The following is a 19810-nucleotide window of genomic DNA, read 5'->3' on the forward strand; positions in this document are numbered from 1 at the left end:
GAAATTGATAATTTCGAGTCCGCAAAAGTTATTACCTTAATGTTAATACAACACTTATTATTACCTTCTGAACAATTTGATTAAAATGAATTTTCTTATGTTATTATAATATTTAGTTTTTACCCTAATCATTAAATAATTTTCCTTGTATTTGATACTCTTCACCATCAGTTAAATAAGTGCTGCAATAGTTTGAGATATGTTTGACAAATTTGATTCATGGTTTTCCAGGGCACATTTGGAGTCGGGTAAATACATATTTGTATATCAATATCTAAACACATATTTGCTGTCAGAAAATGTGGTCAGTATATAATTATTTAAATCCTAGACAACTTTGATCCATTATATTACATGCCCAGTACTTGGTACATGTATAGAAAAATGTGTAAAGAAATTGTTACATGATACTAACAAACACTTGGGCAGGACCTTGTCAGGGCTAATTAAGACAAGTTTCAGCTAAATTACTCTCATTCTGGTAGAATTTTAGAAGTTCATATATTTTCAAGATGGCAGCTGTGGTGGCCATCTTGGATTTCAGATTGATTTGAAAAATAATAACAATTTGAAGAGACCATATCAAAATCGTTTCAGCTAAATCTCACTGGTAGAGTAAGTTCAAATGTGAAGAGTTTACAGATGACAGGTGAACACGATAGTTATAGAAAAGATCGACAATTTCTTACAGGACACTATATCCTGATGCATGGCCCTTCTATAAAGAAAACATCTTCATCTCCTAATTAGGATCAGTGACAAGGATTGAGAGATACAAATTAGATCTGTAGTAATGACAAAGACTACAGTTGAGGAGGATTAATGAATGCTTTATTACATAGCACTAAACGTAAACATTTTACTAACGGGTACAACCTTTCATAATAAAGTCATATCTTTATAAATAATCCTAAATACTTGTTAGAACTTCATTTGGTCTTAAGATCAAATTGTAAATAAGTGCAAGAGTAACAATTCATGCCAGTTAATGAATAATGTATATGGCTGTGCTAGAAAACTTATAAATCCTCACAAAAATATTCCAATATCCTTTTTATTTTATGGGAGATATTCGATGATCAAAGGTTTTGCAAGAAAAACATGTTGTCCTTTTAAGTTATAATAAACAGTCTAATTTACTTAGCAATTTTACTGGTAAATATGTGCCAGATGTATACAAATAACAACAAGAGGTCCATGGGCCTTAACGGTCATTTGACTATTGGTACATCACAACATAGTACTGAGTAGAAGTATACAGAGATGGAAAAATTCTTTGATAAAAATGCTCAACTTTCTTTGACTAACAGTTAAAAAATTGTATACCAAGACCTCCAAAGTAGCAGTTGTAATTTCAGATATATTTGACCTTTGTTACCTTGAAAGTAGGTCAAGGTCATTTAAGTAAAGAAACTTTGAATTGCTTTCAATATTTTTTAAACCTTTCACTTATTGAAAAGTTGTTTGAAGATTTTCGGATATTTGACCTTCAAAGTAGGACAACTCTTCATCACAGCATGTTACAGACCAAGATCAGGTATCTAGAGCTACTAGTTATTGAGAAGCTATTTAAAATGTTTAGCCTATTTGACCCCAGGGACCTTGAACGAAGGCAGATGTCATTCATTTTAACAACCTTGGTAGCCCTTTATCCCAGCATTCTACAGGCCCTATATTAGGTAAGGCCTCTTAACCAATAAAGTGTCTTTTCATAGAAAACACATATAAAATCTTAAACTGGCCAACTTCTTCATAACTCTCCTCATATAGAGTCAATTAGTTTGAAAACTGACCATAAAAACAGTACAATTAAATCATTATATTACTAAGGATTGTTTTAATAACTTAATATATATTTACATTGTACCACTTTAAGTTTCAGTCCATATATATAAACCTCTTCATGATATCACAGATATTGTTTAAAATGTTTATAACACACACATGACTAGGCTACACATGTTAAACAATTAGCGTATAAACTTAAATCCCTAAACTTGTGATAACAGGTAACAACTTCATGTTAATAATGCTTTCCCCCAATTTATCCCCAAAATAACAATTGTATACTTCATTTTCCAAAACTTTGATCTTCAAGCAGAATACCTGGTAACTAATATGCATCTTTTGTATCTCATCTTTTAAAAATAAGATTAAAAGTGGAGAATGAAAGGTATACTGTTCTTTGTACTTGTTACCAATAGAAGTCAAAATTATCAATTAAACTGAGTATTCAAAACTTATTTATTAACATATAAAAACTTGAAGACAGGACCACAACGACATCGTCAACAAAAATATCAACTTAGTACAATAAGTTAATAACCCTTTACAAACTTCAAACTTTCTCTTTGAATGTGTTGAAAAGGTTTCATAAAAAAAAAGTTTTGTCAACCTTAACATTGAAATTGATTCAAAGTGTATATGATTTATTCACAATCAAATTCATAACATTCCCAGTGTACATTTCGTGCAATTAGTATTTTCTATTAACAATTTCATTCGAGTGAAAAGTCACATTCTAAGTGTCAATATGACAGCAATTCTATAATAAAATAAAAAATATTTGAAATAATAAATAAATGTGACAATTATAACATTTTAAGATGAAGTACACTCAACTATATTTTTGTAAAGAAGAAAAATAATTTTAAGTACAAGTATTGGGAAATGTGATGATTCAAAATTATGAAGAAAAAAACAAATTAGAAATAAAAGTATTTGAACACCGAATTCCAGGATTCACAAGATGGGCATTTTACATGTACAAAAGACTGATGAAACACATGTGACAAAAATAACTGGGAAAACAAATACTCTTTTACATATCTTAAACAAATTCATAACAACTCTTCAAAATGAAAAGCTATTTTGCATAAGATATAAAAACATGGACAGAATTTATTAACAGCGTGCATGAATAATTGTCACTTTGAAACTTTTACTAGTAATGCCATATTACAGTTAACCAAAGCATATCCATGCCCTAATGTGGAAGATCAAGTTTAACAAACAATTAAGCTTTGGAGAAAACAACTCCACCTCAAGTACATGTACCTGGTAAACAATCTGTCTTACGCCAGAACACACCATCAGCCCATCTCCATTTTTCTGCAGTAAGGTGCTAATGATTTTTTTTTCTTCTAAACAGCAATGAAAGAATCCCTAATGACAAAATCTGGTCTGTGACAAATTCAATCATATTTCAATTCAGAAATCAGTCAATTGATTCTGAGTGCGAGATAATATGCTCGGTCATGTACATCATATAAACTAAGAACTGTAAGACAGTTCTCCTTAATGTTTTGGCTCAATATATTAGCATGGATAGCAGTAATTAGTGCAAAATCAGCAAAGGAGTAGATATGATAGGAGCAGTATTTGGCCTTAATTTTTCAGGCCGAAAAATATTAACTCTGATCCACATCAATTTCACATCAATAAATACTCTCATATTTGCCATTCATCAAAACATAACTTTTTATAACCATGTACACGATGTGCTCCACCTATGACGTCATCAAATTGATGATTTTCCTCTTCTCGCCAAATTTTGCTAGAAATTCATCATCTTTAGGTTAAAAAAAAGGCTTGAAATGGATTTGGCCGCCACATTGGAGCAACTTTATATTTTGCATGGATATGCGTAAATACACGATACACAACGTGTGAAAATCTCTTTCTGCTCCACGAAGTCGGCCACATTCATTTTTAAAGAAAACCACTCAAAAAGTATGATTTTTCAAGGATTTTTGTGAAAAATGGCGGGAAACTGCATGTTGATGACGTCATAGTGAACATAATTGGCACATGCGGGATATTTTCAGGATGTAATGTGTTAGCAAATGTATTCAACTGTTATATGGCAAAATGTGTTGTTCTTTACTGGAGAATTAATTTTGGGGCCATATTTGAGTCTTAACGTACCTTCTTTCAACCTTTGCTTTTCAACTCAAAAAGCAACATTAGGTGCAATTATGAATCAAGACAACTGTAAAATTTACATCAGACTCTACCTGGTAACATAAAAAGAATACTGTGCTGTGAGTCTATACTTAAATAAACTGCCATGTGGTGTATAACTTTAATAATTTACAATGTGTGTAAGTAAGTATTCAAAGAAAGCCAGCACAGTATTTATATGTATCAGCGGATTCAGGAATTAACCAAACCTTTCAAAATCAATGTCAGCTTTCTTATTCTTTCATTGATTTTTATCAGCAGTTGATAGTTGTGAAAGCCATCTGTTCATGATTTATTGTTCACATATATCATAATTTCTTTTTATTAAATAATCACTTTTTTCATTATTTTTTTTAAATATGTTGTGTTATTTCTTTCCTTTAATTTTTCTCTTTTTTGCCAAGTCAAACATTGATCAACATTGTGATTGTGGTGATTCAGTCAGGAAATTAAAACATTTATGTTAATGTTTTTCATTTGAAGTAATCATGACAAAAATTTTCCTGAGCATGTGTAATGACAGACTTATTGCCCTTACATACAAAACATAAAAATATCTAAATTGTGGAAATAATATCACAAACAAAAATTGATAGTAACACATTTACAGCTCCATCTTATCAAATATCATAACTTCAAAAAATCACAATAACATCACTCTGCATCCATACACAAGTGCCACCTAATAGATGAATCTACAGGTTGTAAACAAAGAACATCGCATTTGTTTTCTATAAAATGTTATTCTAGATAATAAATACCTGAACTATATACACCAAGCATTCCATCACCGTGAAGTGGACCGACACTCTATCGTTCATTACTCATCCTCACACATCAAATTCATGTATCAGAATCATATGTTATACGTTGTACATGTATCAGAATCACATGTTATATGTTGTATTTAAGTATTCTTCCTAAAATCATAATACATTGTTATTTTTAAAGTGGGTGTAAGCCCTGCACCACTGTTGTGTAAGAATAACATCAACTCTATAAGTAGGTAATACATTAAAATCACAAATCATATGAAAAAGAAAATTAAGACATTTCTACTACCAAGCTTAAGCTTAAACCATTTACTGTAGACGTGAAAAATTACAAGCTGAGAGTGTTCTGTGATTTGAATGTGATCGGATAAAACGATAAGATTTTTATCATATTTTGTCCAGCACCTATGGATTTAAAGGATTCTCAATGAGTTTTATACAACTTGTTTTAATCAAAATCGAAGCTAAAAATGGTTTTGCAAAATAAATGTGATCAAGACTTAAAAAGCATAAATAACACGTATGGATATTCATTACTCACTTAAGACTGTTCTTCAATTTCATAAATATGAATACAGCATAAAAATGAAACATTACCATTTCTCATATGATTGTAGATTTATTCTTCACTTATAAAATATAATTGTTAAAATTCTTTTTTAAAATGATGAACTGTAACAATAAGTTCCACACATTCAAATAGATGAAATAGCATTGCCTCCAGGCATAATAAATTAAACAAACATTACACGAAGATTAGTACTTGAGTCGGCTGGGTACAGCTATAGATGTTATAGACGGGCAGACTTTTGACCCGACAGCTCATAGAACAAAACATAGGCTTCTGGTGATATAACACTGCTCGAACTTGTGGATGACACTCTGGAACAAAATCATTCATTTCAATCAATTTTTTGACACATTTAGTGGTATTTGGTCAAAAGGATCCATTAACAGACTAGGCCTAAACACATTCTCTCCATGGGGAAATTAATTCAAAATATTCAAATCATAATCCATACAAAAAATAATGTGGGAATTCTAATAATTGGTTCACGTACAGCAGGAATAATCTTTACATTTCCCTGAAATCCTAAAATGTCCCCATTACTAACTAATTGTTTTATTTCTTACTTCTTTATATAGTTCTGTATTTCATATCAAACAGCTTTTTTTCATAATTTTTACTGATGCATATCTCGAATTGAAATAATTTCAATAAAATATCAGAGAATATAACAAATCTTTATTTCCAATTGAACCAGATAATATAGATCATTCAGCTGCCTGACAAATCTTTGGCTAATTATTTTGATCGAATATTTAATACTTGTAGTCTCTTTAGCTTCTACAGGATAAAGTGTATTGGAGACAGAGAATAGTGTATGGGGTAAAGTGTGTTGGAGACAGAGACTAGTGTACAGGGTAAAGTGTGTTGTAGACAGAGAATAGTGTACAGGGTAAAGTGTGTTGGAGACAGAGAATAGTGTACGGGGTAAAGTGTGTTGGAGACAGAGAATAGTGTACAGGGTAAAGTGTGTTGGAGACAGAGAATAGTGTACAGGGTAAAGTGTGTTGGAGACAGAGAATAGTGTACGGGGTAAAGTGTGTTGGAGACAGAGAATAGTGTACAGGGTAAAGTGTGTTGGAGACAGAGAATAGTGTATGGGGTAAAGTGTGTTGGAGACAGAGAATAGTGTACAGGGTAAAGTGTGTTGGAGACAGAGAATAGTGTACGGGTAAAGTGTGTTGGAGACAGAGAATAGTGTACAGGGTAAAGTGTGTTGGAGACAGAGAATAGTGTATGGGGTAAAGTGTGTTGGAGACAGAGAATAGTGTATGGGGTAAAGTGTGTTGGAGACAGAGAATAGTGTATGGGGTAAAGTGTGTTGGAGACAGAGAATAGTGTATGGGGTAAAGTGTGTTGGAGACAGAGAATAGTGTACGGGGTAAAGTGTGTTGGAGACAGAGAATAGTGTACGGGGTAAAGTGTGTTGGAGACAGAGAAAAGTGTACGGGGTAAAGTGTGTTGGAGACAGAGAATAGTGTACAGGGTAAAGTGTGTTGGAGACAGAGAATAGTGTACAGGGTAAAGTGTGTTGGAGACAGAGAATAGTGTACAGGGTAAAGTGTGTTGGAGACAGAGAATAGTGAGGGTAAAGTGTGTTGGAGACAGAGAATAGTGTAGGGGTAAAGTGTGTTGGAGACAGAGAATAGTGTACAGGGTAAAGTGTGTTGGAGACAGAGAATAGTGTACAAGGTAAAGTGTGTTGGAGACAGAGAATAGTGTATGGGGTAAAGTGTGTTGGAGACAGAGAATAGTGTACAGGGTAAAGTGTGTTGGAGACAGAGAATAGTGTACAGGGTAAAGTGTGTTGGAGACAGAGAATAGTGTACAGGGTAAAGTGTGTTGGAGACAGAGAGAATAGTGTAGGGGTAAAGTGTGTTGGAGACAGAGAATAGTGTACAGGGGTAAAGTGTGTTGGAGACAGAGAATAGTGTACAGGGTAAAGTGTGTTGGAGACAGAGAATAGTGTACAGGGTAAAGTGTGTTGGAGACAGAGAATAGTGTACAGGGTAAAGTGTGTTGGAGACAGAGAATAGTGTACAGGGTAAAGTGTGTTGGAGACAGAGAATAGTGTATGGGGTAAAGTGTGTTGGAGACAGAGAATAGTGTACAGGGTAAAGTGTGTTGGAGACAGAGAATAGTGTACAGGGTAAAGTGTGTTGGAGACAGAGAATAGTGTACGGGGTAAAGTGTGTTGGAGACAGAGAATAGTGTACAGGGTAAAGTGTGTTGGAGACAGAGAATAGTGTACAGGGGTAAAGTGTGTTGGAGACAGAGAATAGTGTACAGGGTAAAGTGTGTTGGAGACAGAGAATAGTGTACAGGGTAAAGTGTGTTGGAGACACAGAGAATAGTGTACAGGGTAAAGTGTGTTGGAGACAGAGAATAGTGTACAGGGTAAAGTGTGTTGGAGACAGAGAATAGTGTACAGGGTAAAGTGTGTTGGAGACAGAGAATAGTGTACAGGGTAAAGTGTGTTGGAGACAGAGAATAGTGTACAGGGTAAAGTGTGTTGGAGACAGAGAATAGTGTATGGGGTAAAGTGTGTTGGAGACAGAGAATAGTGTACAGGGTAAAGTGTGTTGGAGACAGAGAATAGTGTATGGGGTAAAGTGTGTTGGAGACAGAGAATAGTGTACAGGGTAAAGTGTGTTGGAGACAGAGAATAGTGTACAGGGTAAAGTGTGTTGGAGACAGAGAATAGTGTACAGGGTAAAGTGTGTTGGAGACAGAGAATAGTGTATGGGGTAAAGTGTGTTGGAGACAGAGAATAGTGTACGGGGTAAAGTGTGTTGGAGACAGAGAATAGTGTACAGGGTAAAGTGTGTTGGAGACAGAGAATAGTGTACAGGGTAAAGTGTGTTGGAGACAGTAGAGAATAGTGTACAGGGTAAAATGTGTGTTGGAGACAGAGAATAGTGTATGGGGTAAAGTGTGTTGGAGACAGAGAATAGTGTACAGGGTAAAGTGTGTTGGAGACAGAGAATAGTGTACAGGGTAAAGTGTGTTGGAGACAGAGAATAGTGTACGGGGTAAAGTGTGTTGGAGACAGAGAATAGTGTACGGGGTAAAGTGTGTTGGAGACAGAGAATAGTGTACAGGGTAAAGTGTGTTGGAGACAGAGAATAGTGTACAGGGTAAAGTGTGTTGGAGACAGAGAATAGTGTACAGGGTAAAGTGTGTTGGAGACAGAGAATAGTGTACAGGGTAAAGTGTGTTGGAGACAGAGAATAGTGTACAGGGGTAAAGTGTGTTGGAGACAGAGAATAGTGTACAGGGTAAAGTGTGTTGGAGACAGAGAATAGTGTACAGGGTAAAGTGTGTTGGAGACAGAGAATAGTGTACGGGGTAAAGTGTGTTGGAGACAGAGAATAGTGTACAGGGTAAAGTGTGTTGGAGACAGAGAATAGTGTACAGGGTAAAGTGTGTTGGAGACAGAGAATAGTGTACAGGGTAAAGTGTGTTGGAGACAGAGAATAGTGTACAGGGTAAAGTGTGTTGGAGACAGAGAATAGTGTATGGGGTAAAGTGTGTTGGAGACAGAGAATAGTGTACAGGGTAAAGTGTGTTGGAGACAGAGAATAGTGTATGGGGTAAAGTGTGTTGGAGACAGAGAATAGTGTACGGGGTAAAGTGTGTTGGAGACAGAGAATAGTGTACAGGGTAAAGTGTGTTGGAGACAGAGAATAGTGTACAGGGTAAAGTGTGTTGGAGACAGAGAATAGTGTACAGGGTAAAGTGTGTTGGAGACAGAGAATAGTGTAGGGGTAAAGTGTGTTGGAGACAGAGAATAGTGTACAGGGTAAAGGTGTGTTGGAGACAGAGAATAGTGTACAGGGTAAAGTGTGTTGGAGACAGAGAATAGTGTACAGGGTAAAGTGTGTTGGAGACAGAGAATAGTGTACAGGGTAAAGTGTGTTGGAGACAGAGAATAGTGTACAAGGTAAAGTGTGTTGGAGACAGAGAATAGTGTACAGGGTAAAGTGTGTTGGAGACAGAGAATAGTGTACAGGGTAAAGTGTGTTGGAGACAGAGAATAGTGTATGGGGTAAAGTGTGTTGGAGACAGAGAATAGTGAATAGTGTACAGGGTGAAGTGTGTTGGAGACAGAGAATAGTGTACAAGGTAAAGTGTGTTGGAGACAGAGAATAGTGTACAGGTAAAGTGTGTTGGAGACAGAGAATAGTGTACAGGTAAAGTGTGTTGGAGACAGAGAATAGTGTACAGGGTAAAGTGTGTTGGAGACAGAGAATAGTGTACAGGGTAAAGTGTGTTGGAGACAGAGAATAGTGTACAGGGTAAAGTGTGTTGGAGACAGAGAATAGTGTACAGGGTAAAGTGTGTTGGAGACAGAGAATAGTGTACAGGGTAAAGTGTGTTGGAGACAGAGAATAGTGTACGGGGTAAAGTGTGTTGGAGACAGAGAATAGTGTACAGGGTAAAGTGTGTTGGAGACAGAGAATAGTGTACGGGGTAAAGTGTGTTGGAGACAGAGAATAGTGTACAGGGTAAAGTGTGTTGGAGACAGAGAATAGTGTACAGGGTAAAGTGTGTTGGAGACAGAGAATAGTGTACAGGGTAAAGTGTGTTGGAGACAGAGAATAGTGTACAGGGTAAAGTGTGTTGGAGACAGAGAATAGTGTACGGGGTAAAGTGTGTTGGAGACAGAGAATAGTGTACAGGGTAAAGTGTGTTGGAGACAGAGAATAGTGTACAGGGTAAAGTGTGTTGGAGACAGAGAATAGTGTACAGGGTAAAGTGTGTTGGAGACAGAGAATAGTGTACAGGGTAAAGTGTGTTGGAGACAGAGAATAGTGTACAGGGTAAAGTGTGTTGGAGACAGAGAATAGTGTACAGGGTAAAGTGTGTTGGAGACAGAGAATAGTGTACGGGGTAAAGTGTGTTGGAGACAGAGAATAGTGTACAGGGTAAAGTGTGTTGGAGACAGAGAATAGTGTACAGGGTAAAGTGTGTTGGAGACAGAGAATAGTGTACAGGGTAAAGTGTGTTGGAGACAGAGAATAGTGTATGGGGTAAAGTGTGTTGGAGACAGAGAATAGTGTACGGTAAAGTGGTTAAAGTGTAGGTAAAGTGTGTTGGAGACAGAGAATAGTGTACAGGGTAAAGTGTGTTGGAGACAGAGAATAGTGAGTTCAAGGGTAAAGTGTGTTGGAGACGAGATAGTACAGGTAAGTGTGTGGAGACAGAGAATAGGTAAAGTGTGTTGGAGACAGAGAATAGTGTGTAAGGGTAAAGTGTGTTGGAGACAGAGAATAGTTACAGGGTAAAGTGTGTTGGAGACAGAGAATAGTGTACAGGGTAAAGTGTGTTGGAGACAGAGAATAGTGTACAGGGTAAAGTGTGTTGGAGACAGAGATAGTGTAAAATGTGTGGAGACAGAGAATAGTGTAGGGTAAAGTGTGTTGGAGACAGAGAATAGTGTACAGGGTAAAGTGTGTTGGAGAAGAGAATAGTGTACAGGGTAAAGTGTGTTGGAGACAGAGAATAGTGTACAGGGTAAAGTGTGTTGGAGACAGAGAATAGTGTACAGGGTAAAGTGTGTTGGAGACAGAGAATAGTGTACAGGGTAAAGTGTGTTGGAGACAGAGAATAAGTGTGTAGGGTAAAGAATGTGGGAAGTGTGTTGGAGACAGAGAATAGTGTACAGGGTAAAGTGTGTTGGAGACAGAGAATAGTGTACAGGGTAAAGTGTGTTGGAGACAGAGAATAGTGTACAGGGTAAAGTGTGTTGGAGACAGAGAATAGTGTACAGGGTAAAGTGTGTTGGAGACAGAGAATAGTGTACGGGTAAAGTGTGTTGGAGACAGAGAATAGTGTATGGTAAAGTGTGTTGGAGACAGAAATAGTGTACAGGTAAAGTGTGTGGAACAGAGAATAGTGTACAGGGTAAGTGTGTTGGAGACAGAGAATAGTGTACAGGGTAAAGTGTGTTGGAGACAGAGAATAGTGTACGGGTAAAGTGTGTTGGAGACAGAGAATAGTTACAGGGTAAAGTGTGTTGAGCTGATAACTGACCTTGTGTCGTTGAAGGAGTTCCATTCAGCAGAGTAAGGATGTTTACAGTAAGCTGTGTAGTGACCAGAATGAACACTTCCTATATGATTACTGACAGCATACAAATTGTACACCACTCGTGACGCACCTGTAGGAGATAAAACAATCATATATCACCTGTGCGTGACGCACCTGTAGGAGATAAAACAATCATATATCACCTGCGTATCATTGTATAGCTATAGGGTATAAAAAAACTTGGCCTCAATTATCCCATAACACTTCTAGTGACTATAATTCGTCAAAATTGTAGAGCGCAGAAAAAAACAGCCAATCAGATTAGAAGGGTCTAATTTTTTTAAAGAATACCATGCAAGGATGATGCTAGAAAGTGAACTTGGCCTGAATTCATCTCCTGAAACATTTACTGATCAAATTTTGATGAAATCAGTTATGTATTGTTTTTAGAGTGTTACAGACTGACAGGGGGACAGAGATGAGAGGACATACTGATAACAGGTGGTTTTACCACTCGACACTATATACCACATAGTACACAATTATCTGTGGCTTGACATTGATAATCTACTTTACATTTCACTGATTTCAGATCATTTCTCAAATAATGGCATGCAATGACTTTGACATTCAGATTCAATTATAATTAGTGTACCTTTTTCAGAAGCAAACTCGGACATATCTAAGGTACTAGGGAAGTCAACACAGGAAGAAACTTTCTGACTGTATCGGCCTTGGCTGAATCGCTTCAAGTCTGGACATAGATAAGGAACCATACAAATATACTCAAAGTAAACTCTGCATATCTCACGAATATAAATTCATTCACAGAAATATCCGACCTTTTGTATTTAAATACATGAACCTTCAGTGTATTCACTGGACGCTTTTGTCATGTGTCATGTGTTTTTGATATAAAGGATACGAAGCACAAGGATCTGTGGGAACCTCTGTATACTGAAACTCTTAGTACATGCCTTCCTCTTCTTACACTGCTCACACGTCTGTAACAGAAAATAAACATTATAACTACATTGTTCACATGGAAATAACATCAAAGCTGGCTTTTTCATTTAAGTCTTTTACCAATGATGTCAGGAGACATCAAAATTGAATTCATGTAATTAAATTTTTTTTGCTTTGATAGTTGTTAATGCAGAAGTATGTTTACATTATTACAACAAATAATACAAAATTATAATTTTGTCTATCACAGAAAACACGAATAACAAACAATTCTTTATACTGCAAGGCATGAAAAAAAGTACATAACAAACAATCTATGTCTTGAAGTAAAAACTTACAGGTCGCTCATCATGGTCCAGCTCCTCCTCCTTCATAAACAGGTTTATACACTGTTGTATACTGACTTGGGAGCTTTTCTGTAAAAAAAAATTTACAATACATATAACAAATATGTCCAAAACTTTAATGTACAGCATACACTAGGATAAAACTTTTCAACAATACCTTTAATACATGTTATTAATTAACATAAAACATCCGAATGTATAAACTGAGTGAAGCATCACTTAAAACATGATATTTACAATATGGTAACAATCCTTTAAGCTCACTACAGTACAGTAAATGACTAGAAGAAGCTGTAGGAGAGAGATCCTTGCAAACTTTATCTAAATTTTGTATAAACTATAGATGACAGTAACTCTATTAATTCTGTCATAAGGCATAAATCATGTCGGAAGTAATGAGAAGTGTCGGAGAAATAAATGAGTGGAAAGAAGGCTACTGTAGACAGACATCACAGCACAAAATGTTTTCTACAGTAACGCTAGTTATGCTCAATATATATCTTTCAAAGTGATGTTCAAATCGTATTTGAATTACATTAACCTGTCACAGCTTACCTTTGGAATCGGCACAGACAAATCCCAGAATGGATCAAAGGTTGTTGATTTGTGACCACAATCTTTAAATCTCAGCTCACTTTTTAACTGACCAACAAAAATTTCTGAAAAAAAAAATCCACATAAGTTTTACCTTCTAGGATGCAAGTTTTCATATAAAAAGCTTCAGTTTAGTCAATACTGAAATCAAAGAATGAAAATTATTGATGAGTTCCTGTGACATTAGAAAAACACTGCTGATTTGTAATATTTTCCTGAATAAATATATATATACAAAGATTTTCGATAGGATCCTGGGGTCAGATAGGTCACAAATGTATATATCCTTACCCAGATTATAGAACTCCCTTTTTTTAGGTCTCCAAAAGAAGCTTTTATTGGTTTTTATTAAATAAATCTTTCAGTCAATTTGACCCTTTTTGATTACCATTTAAGTTTCTTTAAGTTTATGGAGATAAACATTATCCAGGTATTGTTACTGAGAAAGAGTAAGATACACATTCAGTACCTAGATATACATACAGAAAAGAATATCATACACAATCAATCTGGATCACTGCAGTGTGTAATATTATATCCAGGTAAATTGTTGATAACAAATCTGGACAGCTATGTGTTCTCTGAGGAGCCAATCTGCGTAAACTAGACTAGTGTGTTGGTCTCAGTGATTTAGATGTATTATGTAGTTATATACTTACCAACAATCCGGCTGTTGTCATAAGACAAATACACTCGATAATACTCATTGGCTTTCTCACTGTCACTGAAAGGAAAACGTTATAATTGTCAATACTTTTTTTATAGTTCTATATGCAACCTTCAACACAAGCAAACTGTCATACAAAACATCCATTTTGTCGTACTTTCAGATAATTTTCATTGAAATTCAAATTTTCTGATATACAGTACATCCAATAACGTAAAACAGTTACAACCTACTACAAATCAATTTTATTTTACAGGCTATTTACTTTCACAAATTTCACAATAAAAAAAGTTTGCAAAAGTTTACCACCACAAAAACTACACATCTTTGTTGTCAACTTTATTCCTTGGTTATGTTAAATTTTGGAAATTATATTTCAAATGCATTTTTATTTCTAAGACTTAAATGTAACTGGGTTCAACAAAATACGACATTAGATATAGAAGAAAACACAAATTACAATCAATAATCAAATGAAGCCGATCTTACTTGGAGAAGTCTTCATCCTTGATAGTGACAGGTTTGGGTTTAGATCGCACTCGGTTGACATCTTCATGTAGACCCTCTAATAGGTAACGCAGAAACTCCTGAGCATCTTGTTGTCTGTAACAAACACACCGATCACATCATACACAAAAAAACAAGATAGTTACACAGGTAGGATAGACACAGTCTGATCTCTTCTGTCATAAATCTTGTAAATATGAGGGAAACTGCATATGACATCTACGGTAATATTAAGTTATAGCAGTAACTTCCATTGTCATAATTCCAGATGGCATTACATTGTCATTTTATTTTTCCTAGTTTGTTTCAAATCAGAGCTAATTGAGTGCCAGGTTTTACTGATAAAATTCCCTCAGATGGCCATGCCAATGGTCAATCAAAATGGAACATGCATTTAACAAAGGCTAAAAAACTAACAAATGAAATTTGACAGATTCTTTCAGCAGACGATCAGAATACTAATCATCATCAATCAAATATCTAACATTTTCTATGGCATCACAATTATATAACCTTTAGCTAAATTTTAATTTGTCATTCCAGCATTCCTGAAGTGATCATGAGAGTCAGATACGATTGACCATAAAACTTTCAATCCAACTACACTCACGCATATCCTGTAAACCTGGGGGCAAACTTCTGTACTTGCATCTTGAAAGGACTGGGAGATATATGAGAGGCATCATTATCTTTCCACATTGACATCATCAGACTTGCATAGGCTGAAAGTATCAAATAATTTACTTTTTAGTTAATAACAAAGATGTGAATATCAAAGTTTTTGATAAGGATAACCTTTAGAGGATCAGGAATGGGAGTGGTTATTATACCAAACCCAACTGTACCTGAAATGTTCGAATGTCAAAAAACACTATATTTGTTGCTAATAAGGAGATGAAATTGCAAAAAAAAACCATTAATGCCAACATGTGAAAATGCATCATTCCTTAGGACTTTTTACCATGTCAAAATTCTGTTTAAATATCAAGCACTTTTAAAGTTTTAACAATTGTTCACAACTTTTAAAATATTGGCACACTTTGATAGCAACATATATGACTTTGATTACAGTTATATTTGAACTTCAGTGTTAACAGGGTTACTGAACATTTAGTGTTGTGAGTACTAGGCTAGCTGTACCTGTTATGAGCTGGCCCTTCATGGAGCTGGTAGATGTGTTTTTCTCTGACAGGTATTCTTCATTCAGACAGAATTCAATAAGAGGTTTGGTGTTACTAAGGCACTGGAGAACTGAGTTCATAAAACACTGAAAATATCAGAAAAAAAACTGCAACAATAAATCACTAACAATTTGAGATCAAATCTTCTGAAATTTTAAGAAAATTCAATCAGCACTTTCAGAAAAATCAGGGTTTGTGTTGAAACCATCTTCATTTTTTTCTTTTCTTGAAAATGATTATTAATTAGTCAATTCATTTATTCTGAGAAGGACCCTATTTATGGAACACTCAGCACAAACCATATCTTCTGATCAACACAACAATAATAACAGTAATGCAACCCTCCAAACCACAGAAGTTTTAACACATAATTTCCAAATTTCCAGTGACTTTTGAAAAATCCCCTGTGGTAGCTGTAATTGACAAGATTTGTAAAATTGTAATCCTTACACATGATAATTATAAAACCTGATAAAAAGTGGTAAGAACCAAGAGAGTTTATACATATAATTATTTCGATATGATAAGCAGGCTTGGTGAGTCTGGGGTCGCGACCAAGGGTACAGTTTAAAGTGGACAGGTGATTCAATCTTATAGTCATCATCGAATATTCATTTAGGTGACATCATCAGTGATGTCAGTAGAAAGATAAAGAATTGATGAGCTAAATTTACAGGTCGTTTGATAACTTAAGTCTTTGGTCCAAATAGTAAATAATGTTCTTCCCTCAAATATAAATTGATCGGATGAAAAAATTACTACTCTCTTATTTAAGTTTATTTTCTTCAAGTTGTACTTAATAATAACACCAACCACAATAAAAATTTTATTTTCAATTTCTTTATTATCAATTAACTTGTTTTATAAATAACTGTGATTGCTTTATGTAGATACAATGTACTTACAGTATTTCCGAGGTTCCGGAGACCAGTCTTTCCTGCGTGCAAGTATCGACTTGTAACCTGTTGATTATAATCATCTGGATTACAAAAACAGTTAAAGACACAACTTCCACATTGAGATTCAGGTACATGCTCTCAAAAATTATGAAATAATTACTTCTATCCATGCACTGTATATCAGATTGATATTTAGTTATACTTATGTCCTTTAGTTCTACTTTTAAAGTAGGATAATGCATGATATGAAGACGACACAAAGACTGATTTTTATAGTTTTAATGTAACTATAAAGTGTAAAATTAACTTTCTTGGCGCACAACGAGACAGCAGCTTTGATGGTCAAACTGATGTCTCTCTTGGGTCATATAAATATTATATGTAAGATAACACACAAAATTATGGGGTACGTACTGTAACCCCTCTCTTATAATGCATTTACACTTACCGCAGGAGAGGTAAAGGAATTAGAAGAGCTGCGTCCTGGTTTTGAGTCCAACCCATTCTCATATTTTCGCCCTGAAGGAGGCAGACTTGTTTCTTTTTCATGGGAAGGACTACCAAGTCTTGAATTTGGAGATGAAAAGTTCTTATAAAAAAAGTCTTCAGTACTATTTGTCTCCTTAGGTTCAATAGTTCGACTGTTCCTTCTGTGTTCCCTGTATTCCGATTCATACTGATCCCGCTTTGAGGTGCGAGAAGAGGATAAATCATGTGGGTCTGATACCCTTGACCTCGGCGTGTGATTCAGGTCATCCTCAATCCGTAGAGAGGAAGTCTTGTCACTAAGATTTGCTATACTTGATGATCTCCGACCTTTTAACCCACTTGAAGGCCTTTCCCCTCTGGATAACGTTGAAGACGATTCATGCGTCCCATAAGCACGAGAATAAGATGTACTTGCATGATCAGCTTTTAAGGGTCCATTACCACCAATACTTGAGGAGCTAGTTGTTGAACGGGTTTTAAAGTCACGAGTCGAAGAAGAATGTCCATTCCCTGCTAACACGCTCAACTTCTTTCCTGATGAATCTAAAGGCCCTGGTCCAGGTGGTAGTGTTCTTGATGACATATTTGAAGTGAGGCTGGACCTTGACGTTGGCCTCTGGTTGCTGGATCCATGACCAGAATACCCAACTCTTGTCCTACTAGTGCTAGTGGAACTGGTAGTGCTGTAAGAAGGACTTCTGGGAAGGCTGGATGCTCTAGGTACTCTTGATAGGGTGGAGGCATTGTAGTTTGACCTTGCACTTGGTGAATATCCATGGCCAGAGCTACTAAAATTGAAATCAGCTGTACGACTGGGCATTCTATTATAGCTACTAGACCAGGAACCAGGAACATATAAGCGAAGTGACGACGTCATTTAGTTATCCATGTGCTCTAGATACTACAGACACACATCCCTCATCCAAAATTCCTAAAGAATCACTTCACATTCAAAACAAGATGATGTAAAATCTCCACCATATTTTATTCTGTTCAAGTCTGAAACCAAATAATACAATCAAGTTATTAAAATTCAATGTTACAATGATTTCAAGGAAAATAAGCTAAAAAAAAAAATCTCCTTTCACAATTTAGAAATTTTAGTACAAACAAACATATCTGATGCAAAAAATTGTAGATAAAAACCCTGTGAACAAAATAATAGATTACAAATACCGTATATTAAAGATGATAAGCATTATTCCAACGCTATACAATCTTTTCTTACTCTAGCGACAGTAACTGTTTCATTTACTGACATTACTGTTCATAACATGCTCTGGCTGTGAAATGATGTCACCATTATAAGTGATAGACAGTCTGGTGATAAAATTATAAAAATAACCCAATCTCTTTTTCAATCAATTTAAATTCAAATTATATATTTATACCACATACATTTATATATACTTACTTCATTATTACATTAATGCAACTGCAGGAGTAATGACACATAACTGTACAGATATAGGAGTACCTATTTAGGTCTCATAATTACATTTTCAACCTCTCCTTTCAGTCATATATATACATGCAAGTATACCGTATCCTTCCTGAACATAATGCACAATGTCTTACGGGGACAAGACAAACAGGCATACACTGTTCACATGTCCAGAAAATGAATCAGAAAGGTCAGGCTTTGCCCTGCGCTAATGTTCCCCTGGAGGCTGGGAGGATCTCGAAAACATTCTAGCACAACTGGCTTAGCTTACTCAGATGTATCCAAAATGAAATCATCATTGGGTGAAAATAACACCGTGTAACATTATAATGAAGTGTTACAGCTGGTTGCACAAACTTCAAAGATACAACTTAGTCTACACTAGTCCCGAATTCCAAGACAAACTGATCCTACACTACAACACAGTAGGCTTTCCGTGTTTTTGGACGTTTGCCAGTGACACATTTATCACCAGGCTTAACTATCATTGATATAAGATGTAATCGCCATTTTTATCTTAATTGGTGGTATAACGTTTGATGCCATATGTCGGTAAAATAGGACTGTAAACTTAACATTTCACATTTGACATACTTATGAGTTGTAACGTTACCTCAAATATATAGGTCACACCTTATATAGGAATGCCACAGCCATTGACAGGGCGAACTAACTTACTGTTTCTTTTATGTTTCCAGTGTTTGCAAAACTAAAACCAAACAAAAGATGCATTTTAGGAAGTTCATTGCGAACAACTCTTAATTAGTCAGAAAAAAATAAATACAGTGCTTACCAGTCATCTCATCAACATAAACACCGACTGTTACCCATACAACTCAGGGCAGAGTAATCAACTTGACGCCATTTTGATTACGCGATTGAGACTATTTCTAGACGTTGGCATAGTAACGTGGAATGTTTATGCAAATAGCTGATATGATAAAGTCCATACAAATAAAATAATTTGAACGCAATATTCTTCAAAACACTTCTCCGATAAAGTTACCACTGCGTATCATGTGTATTAATTAAAAATGTTCAGCACGAAATAATAACGAATCATGATGCATTTTGACAGTTGCTGCGGTACATATGCACAAAATTCATTTGGCGGGAAATATGGCTGCACATGGCGAAGTCTTATTTATAGAAGAAATAAGTTCAAGGCAGTTACAGAACTTTGATGGAAAATCAGTCAGATTGTGTGGGAGGTACTAATTTGTCGTTTTTAATGTCCTGTTATGGTTGTGATTATTTTTGTTCCAATGTAAATTAGGCTTACAATGTTACGTACATGTAGACCCTTCACTGACATTATAAGGTAGACCGTCCCTTCTGGTTTCCTATCAAGGATTTCGTTTATAGTTTGATATTTTGAA

The 19810-nt window shown here is 35.5% G+C and overlaps 1 protein-coding gene across 1 annotated transcript; it reads right to left on the minus strand.

The window, feature by feature from the left end:
• Positions 1-809: 809 nt before the first annotated feature.
• On the minus strand, positions 810-19382 carry LOC138317505 (ubiquitin carboxyl-terminal hydrolase 2-like). The gene is made up of 13 exons (XM_069259231.1): positions 19225-19382; positions 16947-17986; positions 16505-16561; positions 15559-15685; positions 15029-15140; positions 14401-14514; positions 13904-13968; positions 13206-13309; positions 12642-12719; positions 12263-12341; positions 11993-12091; positions 11341-11467; positions 810-5618 (listed from the first exon to the last, which is right to left on the minus strand). The coding sequence occupies exons 2-13, from the start codon at positions 17862-17864 to the stop codon at positions 5528-5530; spliced, it is 1971 nt and encodes a 656-aa protein (XP_069115332.1). The 5' UTR covers positions 17865-17986; positions 19225-19382; the 3' UTR covers positions 810-5527.
• Between the last annotated feature and the right edge of the window lie 428 nt (positions 19383-19810).

The sequence above is a fragment of the Argopecten irradians genome, chromosome 3, assembly GCF_041381155.1.
Source record: "Argopecten irradians isolate NY chromosome 3, Ai_NY, whole genome shotgun sequence".
NCBI lineage: Eukaryota > Metazoa > Mollusca > Bivalvia > Pectinida > Pectinidae > Argopecten > Argopecten irradians.

What these genes read in the sequence shown, in the direction of transcription:
- LOC138317505 (XM_069259231.1), bottom strand. Translation starts at nt 17,864, where the DNA reads ATGACGTCGTCACTTCGCTTATATGTTCCTGGTTCCTGGTCTAGTAGC. An exon ending in ATTCCTTTACCTCTCCTGCG is followed by an intron (nt 16,562 to 16,946) that starts GTAAGTGTAAAT and finishes TATAATCAACAG; the next exon opens with GTTACAAGTCGATACTTGCA. An exon ending in GAAGGGCCAGCTCATAACAG is followed by an intron (nt 15,141 to 15,558) that starts GTACAGCTAGCC and finishes TGATACTTTCAG; the next exon opens with CCTATGCAAGTCTGATGATG.